The sequence below is a fragment of the Hyaena hyaena genome, unplaced genomic scaffold (genome assembly GCF_003009895.1).
Source record: "Hyaena hyaena isolate Hyena2069 unplaced genomic scaffold, ASM300989v1 scaffold_30, whole genome shotgun sequence".
Classification (NCBI taxonomy): Eukaryota; Metazoa; Chordata; class Mammalia; order Carnivora; family Hyaenidae; genus Hyaena; species Hyaena hyaena.
In genome coordinates, this window is record NW_024080662.1 from 5,552,292 (window position 1) to 5,572,036 (window position 19,745).

At 58.8% G+C, this 19,745-nt stretch overlaps 2 protein-coding genes across 2 annotated transcripts; both read left to right on the plus strand.

Annotated features, from left to right (window-relative positions):
- CERS1 (ceramide synthase 1) lies at positions 1-17,464 on the plus strand. The gene is made up of 7 exons (XM_039228298.1): positions 1-246; positions 2,557-2,716; positions 7,617-7,797; positions 9,219-9,380; positions 9,776-9,923; positions 10,137-10,246; positions 17,376-17,464. Exons 1-7 carry the CDS (start codon positions 1-3, stop codon positions 17,416-17,418), a joined length of 1,050 nt encoding a protein of 349 aa, XP_039084229.1. The 3' UTR covers positions 17,419-17,464.
- Positions 17,465-17,760: 296 nt separating this feature from the next.
- GDF1 (growth differentiation factor 1) lies at positions 17,761-19,552 on the plus strand. Its single transcript, XM_039228297.1, has 2 exons — positions 17,761-18,099; positions 18,724-19,552. The coding sequence occupies exons 1-2, from the start codon at positions 17,775-17,777 to the stop codon at positions 19,470-19,472; spliced, it is 1,074 nt and encodes a 357-aa protein (XP_039084228.1). The 5' UTR covers positions 17,761-17,774; the 3' UTR covers positions 19,473-19,552.
- The last annotated feature ends 193 nt before the right edge of the window (positions 19,553-19,745 follow it).

The following is a 19,745-nucleotide window of genomic DNA, read 5'->3' on the forward strand; positions in this document are numbered from 1 at the left end:
ATGGCGACGGCGGGGACGGCGGGGACGGCGGGGCCCGAGCCCATGCCGAGCTACGCGCAGCTGGTGCAGCGCGGCTGGGGCAGCGCGCTGGCGGCGGCGCGGGGCTGCGCGGACTGCGGCTGGGGGCTGGCGCGCCGCGGCCTGGCCGAGCACGCGCACCTGGCGCCGCCTGAGCTGCTGCTGCTGGCGCTCGGCGCGCTCGGCTGGACGGCGCTGCGCTCGGCGGCCACCGCGCGCCTCTTTCGGGTCAGTGACACCGAGGGAAGGGACGTGGGGCCGCGGGGTGGGGGGCGGGCTGTGATAGGGGACCCGGGACACGGACCCCGGGCCCTCGCGTGCCCCTTTCTGCCTCTACGGGCCGGGTCACTGGAACGTGGGGGGCCCTCCGGCTGGAGGAGCTGTCCCCTTCAGGGCTGAGAGAGGTGGGGGTGGGGTGGATGCGGGGGTGTGGCCGAGCTGGAGGAACCCCGGGACGTGGGGGCCCCCACACGGATGGGGTGTTCGAGATGTGGGGGAACCAGGGCCGAGTTAGACCCTTCAGTGCGCGGCAAGGGGTCCCCGGGCAGTGGCCGCCGCACGCCGTTTTAGGCAGGACCGAACCGGGGATGGAGGAACGGAGGACGCGGGCGGGGTGGGCTTGGTGCTCACAAGCCGCCTGCGCCTTGCGTCTTGGGGACATGCGGGGAGCGCTGGGAACCTGAGCGAGCGGGGCCCGAGGTCCTTGCGGCGGCGGAGCCGGGGCGGCGGCGGAGCCGGCTTGTCCGCTGCTACCGGGAAGAGGCCAGAGCTTCCCGGTCGCTGCCTCGCGCATGTCTGGAGTCAGCGCCACCCTCCGACCTGGGGAGGCAAAGGCCTGGGCTCCCGGACCACGCTGGTGGTCGCAGTCTTGGCCGGTGGCGCGGCCTGGGTCTCCAGGGCTGGACTGGGCTGCCTCCAAGGGGGGGAATTGCCCAGTTTCTACCGAGTCTGTGAAGGCTACCGCCCCAGTTGGAGAGTGACCCTGTGGGTGACATTGGCGCCTGGCCTCCCTCCCATCCTTAGGGAGGGGTCGCTGCTAGGAGAGCTGGTAGGAAGGCGTTTAGGCCCCTAGCTTGGCTGCGACTCCGCCGTGGACTGACTGGGGTCACCCCGCCCCAATCTGGCTGGAGGTGGCAGGGGGTGCAGGGACAGAGTGCTCGGCGCCAACAAAGGGGCCTTTCTCTGCTGGCTGGGAAGAGACTGGCTCTTGTTAAGTCAAGGATAGGGTGTTGTTTGGCTGCCACTGTCCCCACCACCATCCCCGTATCCCCCACATGGGAAAGAGTCTGGAAGCAGACCCCCTGCTCCAGGGAGGGGGAAGCAGGCACAAGTGTCCCTCCACAGGTCGGCCTTGGTCCGTATCTGGCTTTGTTGCTCCCCCTACTTTCCCAGTTTCCAGCTGGGAAGCGGGAGATCCAGGAGGTTGAGGGTCAGAGCCCAGGCGGGGGATGTGGTTGCTCTGGGACAACCAGTGTGGAGCGGGCTCCCTCCCTGAGGAGGAGGCTGGCAGAGGGGCCTGGTGGCAAGATCGTGTACACCCTCCCTTCTGGAATCCCCGGAGCTTGGGTCAGCCCGGGTGGGACGAGAGCGATTCCAGGCTCGCCTTTCCCAAGAAATGGGTGGAGGGGCTGCCCTTTCCTCCAAAGCTCATCTTCTTGGCAGCCGCCTGGTTGCCAGGGGTTACTGGAACTGGCTCTGGCTGTCTCCATGGCAACTGTTGGTGCTCTGGCCCCCTCAAGCCTCTCCTGGAGGGAAGGGGGTGGGCTTGACCCAGCAGCTCTGGAGCCCCGCCCACAGGGAGCTTGAGGCCCAGGCTCCTGGACTCCCAGGGAGCTGTCCCCACCCCCCATTCCTCCGTGCCTCACCATTGCGTGATCCCTGTTCCTTCGAGTCCTCCCTGGTGTTGCCTTGTGGTCCCTGTGGCTCAGCTCATGTCTACCATCTCACTGAACATCCTTTCCCTGCCCTCCCCGTTCTCCCTCTGCCCCATTCTCCCCTCCTTTGTCCCCCCACATTCTCATGCTCTCCCCCCACCTACCCACCCCATCTTCCCCAGCCCCTGTTTCTCTCTAGTCTGCCCCCAAATTCTGGCCCCGAGATACCTCCCGTAGGGGCTCTCTGTTCTCCCAGAGCCCCCTATACTCACCTCCAGGCTCTCTCCACAGGTTTATCCCCACAGCCCACTCCGTATCTTCTCTTTATCCGCCTCCTCCCTGTTCTATCCCCAGCGTCCTCTGTGACCCCCAACTCCCCTGGGTTGACCCCACTGGTCTCCCTTACCTTACACTCACATGTCCCCCTCCTTGCCATCAGGGCTTTCTCTTAGGTCTTTCCTCACCCCCCTCCCCACCCTGCACTGGACAGCTGAGCACTAAGTTTAGCCCTTGGCTGGCGCACGTGGGCTCTGGTTACGCTCCAGGCGGCTGTGGGTACCGGGCCCAGCCCTCCCCAACCCCGCGCAGCCTGGAGAACCCCTGAGCCTGGGCTTCCTGGCCCTGGGCCCCCAGCGCTGATGGCCACCCACCTTCTCACCTGTAGCCCCTGGCCAAGCGGTGTCGCCTCCAGCCTAGAGATGCCGCCAAGATGCCTGAGAGTGCCTGGAAGTTTCTCTTCTACCTGGGCGCCTGGAGCTACAGCGCCTACCTGCTCTTCGGCACCGACTACCCCTTCTTTCACGACCCACCCTCTGTGTTCTACGGTAGGGGCCTTGCCAGACAGAGCAGGGTGGGGGAGGGTTCTGCTCGGCACATGGGGAAGGGTACATAGGGGAGCCGGACACTCATCTTGTCTTGTGCTAGATGTCTGCCCCCAAACAAGGCCCAAGGTAGCCTCAAGATAAGGGTGATCAAAGGGCTTTGGAGACAGGAAAATGTCTTTCGAAACTGGTCCTATTAGGGCTCAGGGAGGTGCCATGAATGAGGTGACCCCTTGCGTGGGCCCAGGTGGGCATTCCAGATGCCTGGAATAGCATGTGCAAAGGTCCTGGGGCATGCATGTTCTTGGTGCATGAGGACGAGAGGAGCATAGGAGGAGTCTGAGTTTCATCCTAAATGAGATGGGTGTGTGAATCATAAAAAGCTTCTGGCTGCAATGTGGAGGCAGGAGAGTCTTGGAAAAGGAAGAAAGTGACCCAGTGGGGAGGTGAGGGACTTAATGTGGCTTTGACCTGCTTGCCAAAGAGATAAAGACAGTGAGAAATGGCTGCATCCATTGATTGGATTAGATACGAGGGTTGTCAAGGCCTGAGCTTGGTGGAATAGGCAGGAAGGTGACTGCAGTGTCCTTTATTGCCAGTAGGCAGGCTGTTACAGAAAACCTGATCTGTGATGGGGGTGTCAGGGTCTCTCTGTTCCTGTGCTGACCACCCAGGCTGTGTGCCAGGGACACACATGGGCATGTGTCCTGCCATGTGACATAAACAGTTTCAGAAGGCTCCTGGAGGCACCAAGCCCCGGCTTCCATCAGAGGGCTGGGCACAGAGCTGCTGTGTTTCGGTGTCCTGGTGACAAGCACTGAGTTTGCTGGGCACCTGCCTGTCTTGGTGGGGCCCTGTCACCCGCATGGCCATTCTCATAAATCCCTGGATGGCAGGGTTTAGCTGTCATCTAGTTTTCCGTTATGTTAATGAGCCACAGTGGAACTGTCTGTTTCAGGCATGGAGTTGCCTCTGGCTTTTTCTTATAAGTTACGCTGTGATCACCTGCTTGCAGGTTAACTGCTTATTTGCATGTGCATTTAGTGGGCGCCTGCTGTGGACCAGGCACTGTGCTGACATGGCTGTGAGCACGAGAGCTCAATGAAATTGCGAGTGAAATGCGAAATCTGTGAACAGCCGGATAAGAAAACTTGAGGGGGAAGAGGGGAGGGAGGATTTCTACAGTGCCGAAGACGGCCCCACCAGAAAGGACTTTTTGTTTTGTTTTGTTTTGTTTTTCGGAGAAAGGACTTTTGAATGGGGACCTGGAGGTGCCTAGAGCAGATCAGAAATGCACCGGCCACCGTGGGAGGGGCACACTCCCGGCAGATCAGAGGCAGCAAGGAGCCCCCTAAGACGGGGTGTTTCCTAGGGAGCAGAGGGGGTTGTTGACAGGCTCAAATGATCAGGGGAATGAGGGCAGGAGCTCATTCTCTCACAGGGGCTCTGCCCAGAGTGAGAGAGAACTGGCTGGCTCGAGAAACGTTTTGAACGCGGAACTGGTAGGACTTTGCCAAGCTAGAGGCTGGGGCGGGAAAGGAGGGCGGGGGAGGATTCCGGGGGCTGGATGTGGGGGGTGGGGGCGATTCAGGGAGAGCAGGAGCTGGGTTTGGGACACCCAGGCGCTGGTCCCAGGGGCCAAAACGGGCGATGTGGTGGGGGTGACACAGAGGGCCCAGAGCAGCCAGTGGATGTGAGTGTGGAGGGCAGGCTGGCGGTCCGTGAACGGAGCCCGGCCCCCGAGGGCGCAGAGGTGCAGACAGAGTCTGGATGATGAGTCGTATGTGTGCCCCCCTCTCCCTGCCCTGCCTCAGATCGGGGGCTGGAGGCCGGAGGGGGACGCTCGCCCGGGGTAAAAGTCCTGCCAGTGTGATGGGTGCCTCCACCTTCCTTCTTCTTCTTTTTTTAAATGTTTATTTATTTTGAGAGACAGAGAAGGAGAGCATGAGCAGGGGTTAGGGGCAGAGAGAGAGAGAAGGAGAGAGAATCCCAAGCAGGCTCCATGCTGTCAAGCACAAAGCCCGGTGTGGGGCTCGATCTCATGAACCTTGAGATCATGACCTGACCTGAAATCAAGAGTCAGATGCTTAACTGACTGAGCCACCCAGACACCCTGACCTCCCTTCCTCCTAAAGAGGGACAGAAGCACCCGGTGGCTGTGTGTGTCCTGGGGGGGGGGGNCTGAAATCAAGAGTCAGATGCTTAACTGACTGAGCCACCCAGACACCCTGACCTCCCTTCCTCCTAAAGAGGGACAGAAGCACCCGGTGGCTGTGGGGGGGGGGGGGGGGGGGGGAGGGACCCTCCACCGCCTGCAGCATTCCCACGTGGTGAGGACAGAGCTTGGAGGGAGGGCCCTGCCGCAAGTGTGGGTTTTGCTGTCAAGCTTTGGGGAGGCCCTGGACCTGGCAAAGCAGTGGGATGGTGGCTGCAATTTTTTGTTATTAGGTAAAATATACATGACATAAAATCAACCACAATTCACCAGTCACAAGTAATGCATGAGTCTGCTTATACGGGGTCCCTGGAGTGGCCAGATTCAGAGACCAGAAGCGGACCCGTGGGCGCCAGGGCTGGGGGAGGGGATGGGGAGCGGGTGTTTAGTGGGGACACGGGTTCAGTTTTACCACATGAAAGGAGCTCACACACAGCAGTGTGAACGTACTAATACTCCCGAACTTAAAAATGCCTCAGCTGGCAACGCTTATGCTGCATGTGTTTTATCATAGTTTTAAAAAATCCACCATTTGGGGACACCTGGGTGGCTCAGTTAGGTAAGCTTCTGACTTCAGCGCAGGTCATGATCTCACAGTTCGTGGGTGTCGTGACAGCACTGTGCTTGTCAGTACTGAGCCTGCTTCGGATCCTCTGCCCCCCTCTCCCTACCTCTCCCCTGCTTGCGTGTGCATGCGTGTTCTCTCTCTCACTCTCAAAAATAAATAAACATTAAAAAAATAAATAACATTTACAAATTCACCATTTTATTTTTTAAATTAATTCTTAGAGAGAGACAGAGTGTGAGCAGGGGAGGGGCAGAGAGAGAGAGGGACACAGAATCTCAAGCAGGCTCCAAGCTCTCAGCTGTCAGCACAGAGCCCGACACGGGGCTCGAACTCACAAGCCATGGGATCATGACCTGAGCCGAAGCGGACTCCTAACCAACTGAACCACCCAGATGCCCCCAAATTCACCATTTTAAAACGAACAGTTCAGAGGCATTTAGTGCACTCACAGTCTTGTGCCACCATCACCTCTGTCTGGTTCCAGACCATTTTTCCATCACCCCAAAAGGAGACCTGTCCCCATGAGCATCACCTCCTCCCCCTGACATCCCCTAATCTGCTTTCTGTCTATGGACTCTCCCGTTCTGGACGTTTCACACATGTGGGATTATGCACTGTGTGCCCATTTGTGTCTGGCTTCTGTCACTCAGCCTCTTGGTTTTGAGGTTCATCCACGCTGCCGTGTGTGCCAGTGCATCGCTCCTTCCTATGGCTGAGTACTGTTCCATCGTGTGGCCTGACCATGTTTTGCTCGCCCGCTCACTAGCTGATGGACACGTGGGTTGCTTCCACCTTTTGGGGACTGTGAACGGTGCTGTGTGTGTACAAGGGGGCCTGGTTTTGGTTCCCTTGAGCACCTACCAGGAGTGGACTTGCTGGATCACAGCCATTGAGGCCACAGCGGGGAGTGGACAGTTGGGAACAGGCTCTAGAAGGTCAGGAGGGGCTGGGGCGGAGCTGGGTGGGAGGCAGCAGCATCTGGACCAGGGTCAGGGTGGCGAGGGCAGCGGAAGTGAGCAGAGGTGTGGACGGAAGGGGCCCCTGGGTGAGGGTCCAGGTAGATCCTGGGTGTGGAAGAGGTCAAGGCACAGATGAAGAACTGAGGCGAGGGCACTGGGGATTTTTAGGGGACAGCCGGGCTTCCGGGGAACGTGTGGGTCTGGTTCCAGGTCTCTGAGGCTGGGGGCCAGGAGGCCCTGGATGGGGCCCAGGGAGGCCATTTTGGGGAGGGTGGCCAGAGAACAAGGCACGGTCCAGAGAAGTCCAGGTCAGCACAGGCAGAGCCCTCTCGGTGAGGAAGCAGAGGTGACAGGAGAGCTGGGGTCGCTGTCACCGGGGGCCTGAAGCCTGAATATGGAGCACAAGTGCCAGGAGGAGTGGGGTGGCTGCAGGAGTCGGTGAAGGGGAGCCACAGCCCACATGGTGGGGCAGTGCCTACCCCGTGGCGCTGGCTGGTCTGACTTCTGCCTCAGCTGCTCCGCCCATAGCCTGGTGAGGTGGGTGGCAGCCTCCATCGAGCTGGGGACTGGCTGGGATTGGAGAGCCCGGGACAGGGCATCGGGGCTGGCTCGGGAGAGCCTGATGATTTAGGGAAGAAGACAGGAAGGGGGCCAGGCCAGAGTTGGAAATCCTGCAAGGGACAGATTTCAGGGGTAGGAGCACCTTCTTCTATAAATCGAGAGCTGTTCCAAAAACTAACAGCTGTTCATAAAAAATAACGGGTGGCGGGGCGCTTGGGTGGCTCAGTCGGTTAAGTGTCTGACTTTAGCTCAGGTCATGATCTCACGGTTCGTGGGTTCGAGCCCCACGTTGGGCTCTGTGCTGACAGCTCAGAGCCTGGAGCCTGTTTCAGATTCTGTGTCTCCCTCTCTCTCTGACCCTCCCCTGCTCACGCTGTCTCTCTCTCTCTCTCTCTCTCAGAAAAAAATAAAACCTTAAAAATAAATTTTTTTTTTAATTAAAAAAAAAAAAAATAACGGGTGGCGAATGAAGACAAAAAACCAGCTAGCAGAACACCTGCAGGAATGGGGGACAGGCCCGGGCTTGTGGAAGATGCATCTCAGCTTTCATGGTCCTGGGGGCCTTGGGGGTCCCTGCCAACACAGTCCTGCTGTCCCTAGACTGGACGTCGGGCATGCCGGTCCCACGGGACATCGCAGCCGCCTACCTGCTGCAGGGAAGTTTTTACGGCCATTCCATCTATGCCACGCTGTACATGGACGCCTGGCGCAAGGACTCAGTGGTCATGCTCGTCCACCATGTGGTCACCCTGGTCCTCATAGTCTCCTCCTATGCCTTCCGGTGAGTCCAGGGGCAGCAGGAGGCAGGGGGCAGAGCATGAGCGCAGAGAGGAGCTGCCATGGGCACAGGCTAATGCGTCCAGGGGAAGCGGGCTGCGGGGAGCGCCTGTGGGGGTGGGGTCCGGAGAGAGATTCCAGAGGGACGGGGGTCTGTCAGGTGCAGAGAGCCCCCCCACTCTGTTCAACTCCCCATCCGTCCCCCTCCAACCCCATGGCGGCCTCGGCCGGGTCACAGAGCAAGTGTTTACTGGACCGGCTGCCACGCGCAGGTGCAGCTGGGAACAGGGCAGGCCAGCTCTGGCATTCTAGAGCCCACCGCGGCCAGCACCTGCGGCCCCGGAGCGCTTCACATGTAGCCAGTCGGCACCTCGACGTGCGTATGTGTGAAATCCAGATCTTTTCTTTACTGGTCTGTGGTGGTTTTTTCTTTTTTTAATGTGGCTGATAGAGAATCTCAAATAACAGACGGTTCAAGCTCTGTTCCTACTGGACTAGGCGATCTAGCTACACGGCCGCAGGGGCCTGTTGCAAGTTTAACTACACTGAAACAAAGTTGTATATTCTCTTCTTCAGCCACAGCAGCCACATTTCCGCTGCTCAATGGTCACATGTGGCTGATGGCTCTCATATTAGACAAAGCAGATTTAGCACATTTCCACCATTCTAGGAAATTCTATTAGCTAGCACTGCTCTAGAGTAGAATCAGATGATACAACCCAAACAAACAAATGAGAAAAGAATTAAGAGTTTGTTTGAAAGCAATACCTGTGAAGAAAAATCAAGTCCGGAGATCAGGGCCGCCGGGGTGGTGAGGTGCGGATGGGTGTCTGGGCGACAGGTGGGCCAAGACTGAAAGGAGGTGAAGGAAGGCTCCGCGAATACTGGGGAGGAACATGTTAGGTGATGGGGACAGCATGTGCAAAGGGCCCGTGGCACACGAGCTGTCAAGAAGGCAGAGTGAGAGAGCCCAGCCACGCCAGGCTGAATTCAGGCCCAGGCCCAAGCAGCTATAAGTTGGAATGCTGGGGAGGGATAGAGGGACCGCCTTCAGGCTTTAGAGCCTAGTGGGGACTTGGGCTTTCCTGGGCAAGTCTACAGCTTGCAGCAATGTTCAGGTTAAACAGACCTAGGAGTGTTAGCGTGGCAGTGATGTGCAAGGTGAGGGACAAACTTGTGGGGGATCTGGTTACAAAATGGTCCAGGTCACGGAGGGTCAGGGGTCCCAGAGCTGGGGAGGGTGCAAAGAACTTCCAGGGAGGGTGCCAGTGGGGGCAGGTCCAGCTTGGGTGCTGCCACTGACCTGGCCAGCGGCAGGAAGGGGCAGGTCACGGAGGCCAGGGGGGCCAGCTCTGAAGGGGCCCACGGGAAGCCTGGGGTGCCGCCTTGCTGCAGCGACCTCTCCCATCCCGCTTCCCTCCCCAGGTACCACAATGTGGGCATCCTCGTGCTCTTCCTGCATGACGTCAGCGACGTGCAGCTGGAATTTACCAAGCTCAATGTCTACTTCAAGTCTCGCGGAGGCGCCCACCACAGGCTCCACGCGCTGGCCTCCGACCTGGGCTGCCTCAGCTTCTGCCTCAGCTGGTGAGGGGGGCGGGGAAGGAGGCGGGAGCTGTGGTAAGGGGCGGGGCCAGGCAGGGGAGGAGGTGGGCCCGGCGATAAGGGGCGGGGCCAGGCAGGGGAGGAGGTGGGGCTTTTGTGGGAAGGGGTGAGGCCACGCCAGGAGGTGAGGTTGGTGGGGCAGGCAGGGCACCCAGGACAGGAGAGCCTGAGGGGGACGGAAGCAGGGCAGAATCAGAGCTGGGCAGGAAGGAGACCAGATGGGCAGGGGTGGCGAGGAGACCTGGAGGGGAGGGCGAGGAGGTGGGGGGGTGGGGGGTGGGCAGGGATGTGCAGGGACAGATGGGTGAGTCCAGGTGGGACAGCCCTCCCCCTGCCCCCTCTCCCGACGGCTTCCCCCACCCACCCCTCCTGCGCAGGTTCTGGTTCCGCCTCTACTGGTTCCCGCTCAAGGTCCTGTACGCCACGTGCCACTGCAGCCTGCGCGCGGTGCCCGACATCCCCTTCTACTTCTTCTTCAATGCGCTCCTTCTGTTGCTCACCCTCATGAACCTCTACTGGTTCCTGGTGAGTCGGAGCCCCCGGCCCCCGGCCCGCCCGCTCTCCCTCAGCCGCGGTCCTGTCCCGGTCCCCGTCCCCACGCGGCGGTCCGGGCACAGGCGCCCCCTGGGTGCACCCAGGGCAGGGGGGGGGGGGGCTGGTGGCTGGAGCGCACGGCCCCTCGGAGGGCGGCGGGGTCAGGCCGGCGGCTTTTCCTCACCGGTGCCTCCCCTCCCACAGTACATCGTGGCCTTCGCTGCCAAGGTGCTGACCGGCCAGGTACGCGAACTGAAGGACGTTCGGGAATACGACGCGCCAGAGGCCCAGGGCCCCAAGCCCAGCAAAGCTGAGTGAGTGCGGAGGGGCCGCCGCCCCGGGTCATTCCTTTAGCCACGTCTGTCCGTCTGTCCGGCCACACACTCTCTGGGCTGGCTCCGGAGACAAGGCAGCGGATGATGTCGCCCGGCCACGGACGCTGTCCCCCGGAGCCTGCATCCAAAAGAGACTGTAATAAAGGCATGGAAGATGTAGCCGCAGAGCCAGGTGCTGGAAGGACAGACAGGAAGTGGGTAGAGAGGTGTGGGGGTGGGGCAGACGGGTGACGGGCAGGAATCAGGATCTGGGTGGTAGGAGGGTGAGGCCAAGCCGAGGCGCTCGTCCAGTGGCCCAGCCAGAGTCCACCCTCAGCAGGTGGCAGCAGGAGTGGGGGTGAGGGGTGCCGTGGGGGCCCAGAGAGCCCCTGCTCTGTCCTCGTTGACTCTTCCCGGCCTTGAGGTCCAGCAGGGCAGCCCAGTGGTCAGCCCAGCAGGCGGTACGACTGGGGGCTCAGACCCAGTCTAGCCCACGTGGGCGTCCGAGGGGAGGGGGAGAAAGGGGGCCTCATCAAGCGTCATGGAGGTAGGACCCCCAGGACCCACCAGCCCGTGTTGTGAGCCAGATGGTACTCAAAGCCGCCAGCCTGGAGGGGCCCCGGGAGTGCATGGAGGCAGGCGTGGGCCTGGGGTGTACAGCGCCCCAGAGACAACACGAGCAGCGCCGCAGCGGCAGCGCGGGGGGAGGCCCCTGACGACTCACAAGGCACCGGGCCAGTGGCCCCTGTGGTTTGGCTTCTGGAGCCATCAGGGGACAGCCTGGGAAAGGCGGTTTCAGGGAAGCGGTGCGCTCAGGCCCGATGAGGTAGGTCCAACGGGCAGTGAGGAGGATGAGAGAGGCTGAGGCTTAAAAAAGTCTCCTTGGAACACGTGGGAAGGGGGCAGGGGACGGGAGCCCGACCAGCGCGGAGAGCTGGGTCAGAGGGCCGCTCACATAGATAAAGGCACTTTGCACCCTCAGGTATGAGACCACAAGGGGGGGGCGGTGCGGAGGCTAAAATGCCGGCCCCCAGGGCAGGGAGGGAGCGGACAGGAGAGGCTGGGCGGCAGGTGCGGTCTCCCCAGCTGGCCCGTGTGGGCATGCTGGCCAAGGTGACGGATCACCACGGGGCCATCACTGTCATCGGGCCACGTGGGCACAGGGGCCATAGCCAGGAGGAGGAGTGTGGTCACATCCCGACTGTTGCTGTTTTAGGTGAAACAAATAAAAAGAAACAAAGACAATCCAAGATTTCTGGCTCCAGCCACCATTTACCGAGACGGAAGGTGGGGCAGGGCTGTGCGTACTGGCAGAGGGGGGATTAGGAGTCTAGTTTGGGGGATGTCAGACCGTCCAATGTCCAGAGAACATGAGTTGGGAATTCCATGAAGACATCAGTGAGGTCTCACTGAAAGGTCTGCCAGACCCTCAGAGGCTTCCAGAAAAAGCAACGGCTAAAGAGAACTCCGGGGATGGGCGAGGGGAGCATCTGCTTGGCCAAAACTAAAAATCTGAAGGTTCTTCCTGCTGGAAAGTAATGAACCCCTGGTGGAGATGCCCTCGTAATGCAGAGCCCAAGGCAAAGAGCAGGCCGGACCACCCAGCCCCGTTCAGTGCTGCTCCCTCGTCTGTCTGCCCCGAGAACGCCCAGCCAGAATGCAGGTTGGGGAGCTGGCATCTGGCCAGCATTTCCAGTAGGACGAAAGTACAGACCCCGCATAGAGGTGGCAGGGCATGCGATCGACCCACAGGCATCGCCAGCAGAACGAAATTCCCCGAGGTTGGCTAGAGTTAGTGCAGTTGGGTATCAAACGAGATGGGATGAAAAGCAAGGAGCATGTGGAACGTGCTATAGAAAAGTGGTCAGGACACCTCCAAACCATCAGCTCAGCTCATGGAAAACAGGGAGGCTGAGGAACTGTCCCAGATCGGAGGAGACTAAGAAGACATGGTGACTGAATGTATGGGATCATGGACCAGGAAAAGGACACCTCTGGAAAAACTGGCAAAATCCAAATAAGGTCTACACTAAGTTCACAGCACTGCCCCAGCCTTGGTTTCCCAGCTGTGACAAATACGCCGTGGACGTGTAAGATGGTAACATTCAGGGAGGCTGGGGGAGGGCTCCGCCAGAGCTCCCTGTACTGTCTCCGCGACACCTCCGCCAGTTCTACGATTGTCCTAAAATAAAAGTCTTATTTAAAAAAACACAAAAGGCATGAAAGACCGTCAAAAATGACACTGGATGTCCTATGACATTGCCAGGGCTGTCGTATCGAAGTACCGCACGTAGTGGGGGAGCTTTAAAACAACAGAAATTTATCCCTCGCAGTTCTGGAGACCAGAAGTCTAAGACTCAGCAGGGCCGTGCTCCCTCTGAAGTGTCCAGCAGAGGATCCTTCCTTGTCTCTTCCAGCTTCTGGGGGCTCCAGGTGTTTCTCTGTATCAGCCCAGTCTCCATATTCTATCTTCACATGACCTTGTCCTCTCTGGCTCTTCTGTCTTATAAGGACACTTGTCCTGAGATTTAGGGCCCACCCTAAAGCCAGGATGAGGTCATCCCAGATCCCTTCACTTCCATTTGCAGAGACCTTCTTTTCCAAATAAAGTCACATCCACAGGTGCCAGAGATTAGGATGTGGACCTCATACCTTTTTGGGGACCACTGCTCAACCTCTGTGGATGTTAAGACTCATGCAATTAGATACAGCTGAAGAGAGGATCAGTCGCTTGAAAGCTGCAAAGAAATGGCCCAGAAGACAGCAAAAACAGTTGGAAAATATGACAGCTAGAATTCTGAGAATCACCTGGTCTAGCTGAGTTCTCATAGGAGAACAGAGACCGTATGAGAAGATGCAACATGGAGCATTTTCCGGATGTAAAGACGTGAATCATAAAGAGAAAGAATAAAAAGACACCCATGCCCCACGCACATCACCGTGAAAAATATAAAACAGCCACAGAAAAGGTGGCCAATGAACTGTGACACTAACAGCGGCAAGGGACGCTGGATGGCCGCGGAGGAAATTAGCATGTCAGGTGCTAGAAAAGAAGTAATTAGCAACTGGGAATTTCCTGCACAATTTTTTTTTTTTTGAAAGAGAGAGTGAGCACGCATGCCCATGAGTGGGGGAGCGGCAGGGGGAGAGGGAGCATCCCAAGCAGGCTCCTCCCTGTCAGCGCAGAGCCCAACATGGGGCTCGATCCCACGAACCGTGAGGTGATGACATGAACTGACATCAAGAGTTGGGCGCTTAACTCTTAATTGAGCCCCCAGGCGCCCCCCTTCATACACAGTTTTGACAGCGTTTGCGCAAGAACACCTGGCTGGCTCAGCCAGCCGGGCACGAGACTCTTGATCTCAGGGTTGTGAGTTCGAGTCCCACATTGAATACAGAGTTTACCTTAAAAAATAAATAAAATATGGGGCGCCTGGGTGGCTTAGTCGGTTAAGCATCCGACTTTCGCTTGGGTCATGATCTCGCGGTTCGTGGGTTCGAGCCCCGCGTCGGGCTCTGTGCTGACTGCCAGCTCAGAGCCTGGAGCTTGTTTCAGTCTGTGACTCCCTCTTTCTCTGACCCTCCCCTGCTCACGCTGTCTCTCTCTCTCTCTTAGAAATAAATAAAACATTTAAAAAAATTTAAAAGTAAATAAATAAATAAATAAAATCTTTAAATAAAAACAATTACTCCAGAGACAGGATGCCTACAAGAATGAAACCTATGAAAATGTACCATCCACAGATCTCCATGGGTATTCTTCAGAAAACAGGAATGCTATTCCAAGAGGTAGATCAGCAGATGAAATGACACATACCTGGGTGAAAACTTTTAAATGCCTAATTTGAGATTTAAAATTTAAAGAAAGACCTGACGTAGTAAATATCAAAATGGGGTTGGGGCCTCTACACTTGACAGGAGGGTGGGGGTTACTGTTAGTCTATAGTAAGTACTTCTGTTAATGCTGTTGGGGCATAGAGGGGAACCCAGAAAAAAAAACAGGTACCACAAAATAAATGCAAAAGAGGAAGGTTAGAAAAAGCAGGATAGGTAATGCAAAATAAGAGGGTAGAATCCCAAATATTATGCACCCAAAAAAGCATACATGAAATAATTGTAATAGTTGCAACATTTTTTTTTTTTTTTAAATATCTACCTCTATACTGGTTAAAAGACTTCAAGTCCAGGGTATGTGAAAGCTGCAAGTAAAAGGATGGGACAAGAAATTCAGGTGGAGTTCTTGATCTGCAACGTTCCACAATGTGCAACCCAGAATCTCTGCATGAGGGGATTAAGGGAGGTAGTCGGGGCTCACAGTCAAGCAGCCCAGAAACTGGGTGAACAGATGCTCATTTTAAGCACAGGACCTTGCTCACCACTGAGCAAACTCCGCCACGGGGGAAATCTCCAGCACTCAGAACCAGCATCGTGCAGGCCGCATAGATGAAAATTCAGGGAGGTTTGAGAACAGCAAGGAAATGACAACAGAAACCACTTTTAATTCAGGAACTGCAAAAACAAAACGTGCCAGTGAGGTAGCGCCGCCCCTTCCTCACTGTGCTCGGCCTCATTCCTGCTGCTTCTCTCTCTTCTCACCCCTTCTCCCTCCCAGAGCCCCTGGTCATCTGGCACTTACATCACCGTCAGTCCCCCAGCCCCGTGCCCTGGTCACAACCCAGCCCCTCCGTCTGAAGCCTCCATCATTGCCTCAGGCTCTGCCGGGGTCAGCAGCCATCAAGGGCCCTCACCCCACGCCCCGTCTGCCCACCCACCCCACGGTACCCACCATTTCCCTGCCAGCCTTCCCCTCCCAGGCCCCTTTCATTCAATTCACCTCAACTTACAAGTTTCTCTCCCAGCTCACAGTGTTCCTCTGTGCACCGATCTCTGTCTCCAGGTCTGCTTGACATTCCTAGTATCTTTGAAAATATCCGGAACCAGCCCCCATCCCCACCCCGAACATGTCTCCGGAACATTTTTTTTCCATTGCAGTTGATGGAAACTCGGTGAAAACCTTGGCAAGCCCTAGGGAGTTCCCTCACTACTACTCCTTCTTACCTCTGAGGAAACATCTAGAATCCACCCGAGACGCTGCTTGCCCTCACTCATCTCCCTCCAGCTTCCGCCCTTGTTCTGATTCTTTTTTCCTCATGGTGGTACAGTGAGACTGAAAAGCATAAATCCGACATCATAGAGAAGCCACACGCCCCCCCCCCCAAATACTGACACTGGTTTTGATGGGGGAAGGGGTGCTTGGAAGCTAGTACAGAAAAATAGACCAGCATCATCGGGAAAGTTCTTGTAAAAAGTCACATGGCAGGGTACCGATCCTTGAAGGAATTAAACTTAATATATGGAAACTAAAACAGGGCAGAACAGAGCTGAGTCCATAAATAGAATAGACTCCAGGCCTAAAGATCACTGGGAGGCAAGAGCTGTCAGAACACTTGGTAACCATCTGGAGAAGAGAGCAAACCTTCGTGGGATCTTGAATCAGCCTGAGGGGCAAACCCCCCACGGATCAGATACCGAGACTGAAGTAGAAGCTGTGAAATGAAACCAGACCCAAAAGGGAGATTGTGTCGTCTAGCAATTGAACTATGAGAACAGTCCAGAAGCTGGGAGCCCCACCTCTGCTCTGTTGAGGGAGCCAACAGGCAAAGCCAGAAGAGCAAAGGCCGACGGGAGGCCCGCATAGGGCTCATCTATAACTTCATGGATCAATGGCTCCTGCTGGTGGCAGAGAGCGAGCGAGCGAGCGAGAGAGAGAGTGCAAGCCACGGGAAAGGGGGTAGAGGATGGCATGCATGCTCCCAGGAAGGGAGTCCAGTGTGTCTGGCCCAAGGGAAGAATGGACTGAAGTGGCTGAGGTCATCCATCTCCAGTGAAGTGGATCCTTTCACGAAAGGGTCTCTGAGCTAGATTGCTCTGCAAAGCAGGGAGATGCAGGGGATGGTAGTGTAATGCCCCTGTATGCTAGCATCTGTGTGAGACACCAGCAAGATTTGTGTGAAATAGCACACCGAAGCAAGACCCCAGGGCCGAGTCCCAGGAGCGGCTCGGGCACACTGTGAGTTTTCCATTCTTTCTGATGTCTAGATTGTGAGAATATATTACCAGCTCGGGGAACTTAATACATCTGTACGGAACCTAGAAGGTGGAATGCACGTCTGCAGAGACGGACAGACCATGTGCAGAGGCACGAAGGGCTGCCCTAAGTGGGAACAGGCATAGCCAGGACCATGACCATTAAGCCGCAGTAAGATGCTGTTTCAGCACCAGCAGGCACTGACAGAGGCACCAGGGAGCAGGGGCAGAAACCCTTGTTGAATCTGGTAAGGTGGTCATGGGCAGGCCCCCAGCACGCAGGTCCCCTCCCAGTGGGAACCCCAGAGACCTGCCACTAATACAGGCGGGGGAGATGGAATTTACAGAGAGCGGTGGTGCACACGGGAGTGATTTCAGTGTCGCGTTTTTGGAAAATTGAAGTGCAGAAGACATCTCTGTAGACCGTTCGAAATATGCAAACTATATGTTATTTAGAAATCAGGGGCCTTTCTCTGGACTCTTAATCTGGACACTTAGCATATTAACGAGAGTTTTAAGATACTGCATAACTTGTTCTAAGAACATGGAAGTAAAGTAGGGACTGTGGCAGATGTAGACAGAGGGCCGTGGATGGAGACTCACAGGGGTTGTGAAGACTTCCCTTGTTGGGCTGTGAGCCAGTCAGGGCCACCAGAGCCAGGGAGGAGCCCTCGCTGGGTGGAGTGGCAGGGAGCTCTGGCCAGTTTTGCCTCCCTGGAAGGGGAGAGATATAAAGTGCAAGGGCTTATCCAGAGCCGAGTGGTGGGGGGAAGTCAGGCGAGGGCTTTTACTTTCCAGCGCCATGAATAGCTCAGGAGAGAGGAGAGAGGAGGGTTTAATGGGGGGGGGGGGGGTGGAGGGGGCAGGGGCGCTATACCCACTAGTGAAAGGCAAAGTCTTATGGCCCTTTGAGAAGGGAGGAAGGACCCAGGTGCGCCCCCGCCGGGCAGGAAAAAGGGAAGTGGAGGGCAAGGCAGTCGGGACAGGGCAGTATGCAGGGCATGGGGCCCCGGACTAACCGCGGCCCTGTTCTGGCCTCCAGGAAGCCGCTGAGGAATGGCCTGGTGAGAGACAAGCGCTTCTGAACTCCTTTACCACCTTCACACCCCTTAGGACCCAGCCCCGTCCGACCACGCCCCTCCCAGGGACCGACCACGCCCCTGCCCCGGGACTCTGGCTCCGTCCAGCTCCACCCCACTGAGGCCCTGGCCATTGCCGGTCACCTCCCCCTGGACCCCTCCCCGGCACCCCCGAGACCCCGCCCCCGGGGTCTACCCTAGTCGGGCTTCAGAACCGCGGCCACGTACCCCAGGACCCTGACCCCGCCCAGCCCCAGACCTCTGTCCTGGCCCCTCCGGAGACCTCGGCCCCGCCCCCAGGCTGCAGGTCGGGGGTGTCCGGCGGCCCCTGAGCACTCGTCCGGCAGCTGCCAGCGAGGAAGATGCCATCGCCCTGCCGCCGTCCTGGCCGCCGTGTCCTTTTCCTCCTCCTGACCCTGCTGCTGCCGTCGCCGCCCCCAGCCCGCGCCCCAGCGCCCCCGGGGCCCGCCGCCTCCCTGCTCCAGGCTCTCGGGCTGCCTGACGCGCACCGGGGCGCACCCACGCCCCGGCCAGTACCCCCCGTCATGTGGCGCCTCTTCCGCCACCGGGACCCCCAGGAGGCCAGGGTGGGCCCGCGGCGGACGCCCCAGGGGACCACCCTGAGACCGTGCCACATGGAGGAACTGGGGGTCGCCGGAAACATCGTGCGCCACATCTCAGACCGCGGTAAGTGGGGCCTGCGTTGGAGGCGTGTGTCCGGGAGGCTGAGACTGATTTCCTCTGAGCGCCCTGCCACGAGCCTCCAGCGCCGCGTGGGGGAGGCCAGAGCACCTCCGAGTGTCCCCACTCATCCCGTCCAGCCCACGAGCAACCTGGACCTCCGCACTCCATCCGTTCTTCCCCGTGGACACCTGTGGGGACGGTTGGAGTTGTCCCAAGGCCAGGCTTCCTTGCACCCGGCAAGGCCCCCAGCTTGCAGCTGAAGCCCTGCCCCCACTTTCCCCCCACCCCCGCTGCTTCACACCATTTGATGCCTTTCCTGGAGATACCACCTCTCCAGCATCGCTTCCCCACGGGCCCCAGGCCTCCGTTCATCTCTTCCCCCGCCTGTGGCTGGCGGGCAGGCCGGCCTGCGCTGGGCAGGGCCTCTTACTTGCGAACGATGCCCTTCCCCCACTCCATCACCCCCCGCGCCGCTTCACACCATTTGACGCCTTTAGAAGGCGCACAGTATGGCGCCCCTCTTCCCCTGTCGCTCACCTTTCCCCCACCCGCAGAGACTCCCACGAGGGCGGGCCGGGCAGGGTGCTGGGGCCCAGCGCAAGCTGAGCCCCCTCCCTGCCCCCCCAGGTGCGCCCACCCGGCCCCCGGAGCCCGCCTGGGCTTCGGGGCAGTGCCCTGAGTGGACCGTCGTCTTCGATTTGTCAGCCGTGGAACCTGCCGAGCGGCCGACCCGGGCCCGTCTGGAGATGCGCTTTGCGGCAGCGGAGGAGCCTGCCGGCTGGGAGCTGAGCATAACTCAGGCGGCCGAGGGCGATGACGCGGTGGCCGGGCCGGTGCTGCTCCGCCAGGCAGTGCCCACCCTGACAGTGCCGGTGCGCGCCGAGCTGCTGGGCGCCGCCTGGGCCCGCAACTCCTCGGCGCCTGGCAGCCTCCGCCTGGCGCTGGCGCTGCGCCCCCGGACCCCGGCCGCCTGCGCGCACCTGGCCGAGGCCTCGCTGCTGCTGGTGACGCTTGACCCGCGCCTGTGCCACCCACTGGCCCGGCCGCGGCGCGAAGCCGAACCCGCACTGGGCGGCGACCCTGGAGGCGCATGTCGCACGAGGCGGCTCTACGTGAGCTTCCGCGAGGTGGGCTGGCACCGATGGGTCATTGCGCCGCGCGGCTTCCTGGCCAACTACTGCCAGGGCCAGTGCTCGCTGCCCGCAGCGCTGTCTGGACCCGGGGGGGCGCCCCCACTCAACCACGCCGTGCTGCGGGCGCTCATGCACGCGGCCGCCCCCGGTGCCACCGGCCTGCCCTGCTGCGTGCCTGCACGCCTGTCGCCCATCTCTGTGCTCTTCTTTGACAACAGCGACAATGTGGTACTGCGGCACTAAGAGGATATGGTGGTGGATGAGTGTGGCTGTCGCTGACAGAGCCAGACAGGGGCCCAACAATAAACACTGCGTGGTCCGCTTCCCTGTCTCCAGTCTGGTCACCTGGGGGTGGGAAAAGAAGCAGCCACATCCGTCACCACCCACTGCCAGGGCGTGGGGCAGTGTCCCACAGTGATGCCACCTGTCCAGCTCTCCTCGAGCTGGGTACCTAGAACCCCATCTCTAGGCAGCCCGACATCTAACGCGCCCAAGAGCCAGGAGTTGCCCACTGCA

Excerpts from the sequence above, each read along its gene's own strand:
- CERS1 (XM_039228298.1), top strand. The coding sequence starts at position 1 with ATGGCGACGGCGGGGACGGCGGGGACGGCGGGGCCCGAGCCCATGCCG. Across the intron at positions 9,924-10,136 it reads TGAACCTCTACTGGTTCCTG|TACATCGTGGCCTTCGCTGC; the intron begins GTGAGTCGGAGC and ends CCCCTCCCACAG. Across the intron at positions 10,247-17,375 it reads CCCAAGCCCAGCAAAGCTGA|GAAGCCGCTGAGGAATGGCC; the intron begins GTGAGTGCGGAG and ends TCTGGCCTCCAG.
- GDF1 (XM_039228297.1), top strand. The coding sequence starts at position 17,775 with ATGCCATCGCCCTGCCGCCGTCCTGGCCGCCGTGTCCTTTTCCTCCTC. Across the intron at positions 18,100-18,723 it reads GCGCCACATCTCAGACCGCG|GTGCGCCCACCCGGCCCCCG; the intron begins GTAAGTGGGGCC and ends CTGCCCCCCCAG.